This window comes from Eufriesea mexicana, unplaced genomic scaffold (assembly GCF_001483705.2).
Source record: "Eufriesea mexicana isolate 0111107269 unplaced genomic scaffold, ASM148370v2 scaffold1902, whole genome shotgun sequence".
NCBI classification, from domain to species: domain Eukaryota; kingdom Metazoa; phylum Arthropoda; class Insecta; order Hymenoptera; family Apidae; genus Eufriesea; species Eufriesea mexicana.
The window spans coordinates 514,898-520,650 of record NW_016909996.1 but is presented as its reverse complement, the minus strand read 5'-3'; the positions used below and the strand labels follow the sequence as shown (position 1 = coordinate 520,650).

Genomic DNA, 5,753 nt, shown 5'->3' with positions numbered 1-5,753 from the left:
TTTTTAGGAAAGTAAACTCTACAAGAATGATTTAATGGATATTACACAATAGGGAAAAAGTTAAAATTTGTTGGACAGTGTTATTGTTGAAATACTTTAAATTATAAATAATAATATTTATCACAATGACTACAGATTTTATTTCTAAATAAAATTTACAATGCTATGTAACACATGTATCTATAATTTATCTTTATTTGTTAACATGATTATAAACCATGATCATTTGAATTTGTTGACATTTATTTTCGTTAAACAACATTTAAATAATCTGTACATCTTGCAAAAAATGTAGAAGTATTATATTATTAAATTCTTATAACACTCACGTACACATAGACGCACACATCGAATATATATTCTATATACATAACAGTAATTGATTTATATTATACAATTACTTTATATTATTATTGTATGTAATATACATAAAAAATTACGTCATAAGGGATTTGATACAAAAATTGTTAATGTTGTTTTGTATTTTGCACTAAAGATCCCAACTAAATAAATGATGTTTAACTAACATATCACGAACACCATCTTTTAGAGGCTGTGATTGTTCTTTCTTGGGTGGTAATTCCCAGTCAGGATTTAAATTAAATGCAAATTGACTTAATATTCTCAATTCACATTTAATTTGTACCCAGCCAGGACTATTTATAAAACTCCATGGCTGATACCTGTAAAATTAATAATATGTAACTGGTGTAAAATTATGTATAAATTATTATTATTTTATGTAACATTAGTACCATTTCTGTACGATTTCCACACAAGAACATAAAACTTCGAGCCATAAATGTAATACTTGTTCATTTAATCCTAGACAAATGAGGGATCGTAATTTTACATCCATTTGTGCATGTGCATTATCATGAGTTAAATTTATCGATTGGACACATCGATATAATAACTAAAACAAAATTAAGTTGCAAATAATAATTAATATACACATAGAGTTGAACTGAATAATTTACAGCACAGGTATAAATAATATTACCTCCTCAGGTGTAAGTACTTTGCCATCTTCATCCAATCTATACGTTTTACATAATACTAATCTGCTATAAACGGAATTGAAGTCCTTTTCTACTTCTCTGTTTGAAGCTTCTTCAATAAACAGCCATGGATGACATGGACCACCTAAAAAAGATGGTCTACGCATTCCGTGTTCTAATACTGCTTTTATAGCAGGACACAAGGTTCCTCTAACTAAATCAGTAACAGCTTCACTAACTGCATCATCTCCAGCACATGTATACTGTTTACTTCTTTCGTCTAATAATTCTACAAATTTGGCAGGAAACCACCCTCTTAATCCATTAAGTTCTCCTACCCAACAGTGTTCATCTTTTTGACTTATAATTGTAATTATATCGTTCTTCCGAAAACCTAATTCGTCATCATCATGTCTTTCAAAATCTGCATGATATAATCAAAAAAATTATAGGTAGCAACAATTTTATTCTATATTCTATATCATATATATTTAAGAATATCTTCGTAATGTAAATATATGTTAATAAAATACCTAATAATGCCTTAGCTCTCCTTTTTCTAGTGCGTGATACATTAATGTAATTATCATGATCTTTTGCATGACTTTCCATAGTATAATCTGCTACAAGCACAATATTACTTAATTTTGGATCGACATTAATAAAATGTCTAGCAACTTGCAAAACAGCTTCTCTCAGATCAACTAATATTTCTAAAATATTCAATATTTAATATTTTTAAAACTGTATTATTTTTTTTATGTATTAGAACATAATTTAAATAAATATTTTCTTGATCTTAATATACCTGTTTGTCGAATATTTTTTGATTTCGCATCATCTTCGGTATCATAACTTCCAAACAAGAATGTTTGAAACATCGACTTATTTCTCTTCATTTGACGCCTTTAAAAGATATAAATCATTGTAATAGTTAAAAATGATAGATTCATATTATTTAAAGTGTTTTTATTAAGTTTAATAAATTTTTTTATACATGTAATTAAATTTTATAAATTTAATATACCTATTAAGATGTTGTTTTGGTAGATTTGGTACAGCATCAGGATTACCTATAAGACCACCTTGATCTGCCATTAAATAGGCTAAATGTCTACGCCTATGAGTTTCAACCAGAACGTCTGTTAATGATCCACTTACTTCTAAAGATGTCTAAGAAAAGATAATCAATTTTTATTATAGAAATTTTTATTTGCCTATTACATGTGTAAGCAAATTTTAATAGAGATTGTAGAATAAAAGCGTACATTAAATAATTGATCTACATCATCAATATCTCCTGGTATATCCGAAAGAGAATTAAATATTTGTGCAGAGTTTTCTAGTTGTTTTAATTCATCTTCTAAAAAGATATTAAATAGTTCATTATATGAAAATACACCTAAAATACTTGTAAATATATTTCTTATTAAGAATATATACCTTTAATCTTTAGCATTCCAAGTGTAACTTGAAACAAAACTATAGATCCATCAAAAAGAAACATATCCCATATACGTAATAATATTTTTTTATGTACAACAGATGCAAATAAAGTCAGAAACCAATGTAGAGATATTAAGCTTAATTCTATATCATGTTGAACCAAAACATGGTCTATATCAGGAAGATAATTAGCCACTAATGTACGAAGTACTCTTTGATCAGCTTGAATACCTATCAAATATTCTTATCATTAATACCGATTATATTTTACCATTTATTATATGCCAATGATTACCTAATAATGTCGAAGAATAATAAGATGCTGGTAATAAATCTTCTACTATTGTAGCCATCATCCAAAAAGCATCTTCTTCTTCTAATAACAATAAAAGAGAAGCTGCTATTGTTCCTGTACCTTGGCAGTATCTTTGCAGAATAAATAGATGATACAGTAATTGAATAAGCATATTATAATATTATATTATAAAAGTATCATTACCCAATGTCAGGATATAACCAAGCAAGAGCTCGCATAACACGTCTTAAGCGTGGTATTCCTGTGCTATGAAGATGACTAAAACACGCATTGGCAGGCATAATACGTAATAAATCCTTCTCAATTTGTTTATTAGTCAATAATGCATCATTACTTGATGCTTTTACTATATCTTTGTACATTATTTCAGAAGAACATTTTTTTTGAAGTGCTCCTACAACATTAACTTTGTATTTTTATATTATAAAAACTATAAATTTATAATGTTAATAAATCATAATAAAATATATTGTACCTGACATTCTCATCCAAATTTGAGGCCTAAGAGAATGAGGTATACCATGATGAACCATATCCCGTAACTTATCTGTACGTGGTAATCTCCTATCCATGTTTTGCCAAGAAAATTCAGCTACTTCTTTATTATGACTGAATTCCAATAAAGCAACCCATTGTAGTCTAAGTATATAAAATTACTAAATTAATTTGTCTTTACAACCAATATTTATCTAGTTATTTATTGGTTCTATTTAATTTTCCTTATACCTATGTTGTGGATCTTCAACAAATGGAATACCTAATAATTTTTTTGAACTTTGTTCTGGACCATCTTCTTCTTCTACACGAAATCCAAATTCATCAAACCTAATATATACATTACCAAATTATTATGTATTAAAATATTAATTATTATATATTAAGTTATCACATGTTAGAATAATTTTTTATAGTAACAAATTTCTAACAAATACCTATATTCAGGTTGAGAATTAGGATCATCAGGTTGATTTAATTTAGCTAAAATATCTTGAGGCCACATGGATGGTGTTAAAGCAGAAAATGGACCTCCTGGAGCAGGAGATAAAATTTCTCCACATAATCCAGTAACTTCTACTTCAAATTCATCTTCAGAAACAGCAGTTTCCAACTTTTTCTAAAGTGTAATGAATAATTTCAAATCAATACTATGCTCTAACAGATGTGCATACGTCTTACTAATTTTATGTTAATTAAACATTGCTTTAAAGAAAATGTTCATTTTTCAAAAATATGACATTTTAATGTTTCTTTTATCTATAAATAAATCGATTAAATTAAAAATTCATGAAAATTAAGTGAATAAAAGTACTAACGTTATGGTCCTCTTTGCCAACATAACCTTCGTGGTCACGAACATTAAATAACGATTTAGCAATATCCATTTTATAAAATCTTTAGATTTTATTAATTACTTTTTATGTTATTATTTTTTATCATATTACATTATCTCATTTTACTAATATCATTATACTTATACGTCAAACAATATTAATCAGTACACAGTATTATACAGCATATTAACACTGTTATATTTACTTCGCCATCTGGCGAAGTTAGTAATAATTAAACCAATAGCGTACCAATACAAACATTTAAATTCACTAATGCGTTAGATAAGAATTTTTTAATTCGCTATAATAAAATTATTTGTATAGTAATATTATTTATTAAATGTTAATTAGGTAATTTATAATTATATCGTATTGTTATAGATTTTGCACTTTACAAAAATTATATAAATATATATATAATATATATTATATAAATATATATACATATGCATATATAATATACATAATATGTCATTATTATCTGATACATATTAAAAGAAACGAATAAAATTGAAAATCTGCATTAAAATGTATTTATTCTTATTATGCAATAATTTAACATTGCTAAATAAATATTTAATTATGTATGTAATCATGAACCAAAATAAAAATAAACGTAGCTCATTTTAAGACTAACACACTCATTGTACCATTTATTGTAATGTTTTACATAATAAGCTTTACAAGTTACATTTTTATATTCCTATTATATATTTATAGTATTAAGATATAAGTTCAAATTATTTCTAATAAATAATAAATTAACCACATAAAATTAATTGAAGTTGCATACAAGATCAATAAGTTTATTTTAAATACGATGTTATAATTCCAGTCATCGGGTTTAGAATTTGTATATAGCAGCAGGTGTTGTATGAAACAAGCGGGAAAAATAACGTAACTGAGTCTAGGGTTTTTCGTTAGCATTCATGTATCGAGCTGCGAATTGGACTTTACTGCCGACATTATAGATAGAAAATGAATCCGATTGGGCAGCGTGGCACGAAGGCCACATCCGGCAGCAGCACTGCAGTATTGGTCGATCCCGCTTCAGCAACAGCGAAGTTGGTCGAATTTCCTATATATTATTGATAAATAGCTCGCGTTGCTCGTGTGACTTTTACTAAAATCGACGTCGGTATTCGTGTTTAAAGAGGGAAAGTCTGAACTACTGGAATCGCATACATACCGACATTAAGAAAAGACGCAAAACGGTTAAGAGTACGCGCGTTGCTTGTAACGAGAAATCAGCCAAGGGATTATCGTGCATTGGGTGTGACGGACATTTATATCCGTGCGAGTTGCATGAAAGTCGTGTCGTGTTGCGTAGTGCACAAGAACGCTCGATTATTCGTGGATCTCATGGGTGTATGTGCGATTATGTCGAGCGCCCCCGAAGCTAGGTGAGCGTTATAGGAGGGGAAACTGCCCAAAAGAAGCTGCCTTCGAATCTGTTTTTTGCTCCGCCATTGTACGCTACAAGAGTACCGCGAAGGAAGCCGCTTGCCTCGTTTTTCCGTGTGTTCTTGTTCGACTACATTTTTTTGAACTGTTCGCTGTTCAGGCGTGTAAACGCGCCTACGTCCGTGTTAACGCACGTCTCGTGGTTACGCTATTCACGAGGCGAAGCACGTTAGTGTCTTCTCTCTCTCTCTCTCT

At 28.9% G+C, this 5,753-nt stretch overlaps 1 protein-coding gene across 1 annotated transcript; it reads right to left on the bottom strand.

The window, feature by feature from the left end:
* Positions 1-490: 490 nt before the first annotated feature.
* Positions 491-4,293, bottom strand: LOC108549358 (small G protein signaling modulator 3 homolog). The gene is made up of 14 exons (XM_017902710.1): positions 4,077-4,293; positions 3,696-3,877; positions 3,490-3,588; positions 3,239-3,402; positions 2,947-3,157; positions 2,743-2,873; positions 2,445-2,678; positions 2,270-2,364; positions 2,029-2,174; positions 1,810-1,907; positions 1,535-1,714; positions 1,004-1,425; positions 756-916; positions 491-683 (listed from the first exon to the last, which is right to left on the bottom strand). The coding sequence occupies exons 1-14, from the start codon at positions 4,143-4,145 to the stop codon at positions 491-493; spliced, it is 2,385 nt and encodes a 794-aa protein (XP_017758199.1). The 5' UTR covers positions 4,146-4,293.
* Positions 4,294-5,753: the final 1,460 nt, after the last annotated feature.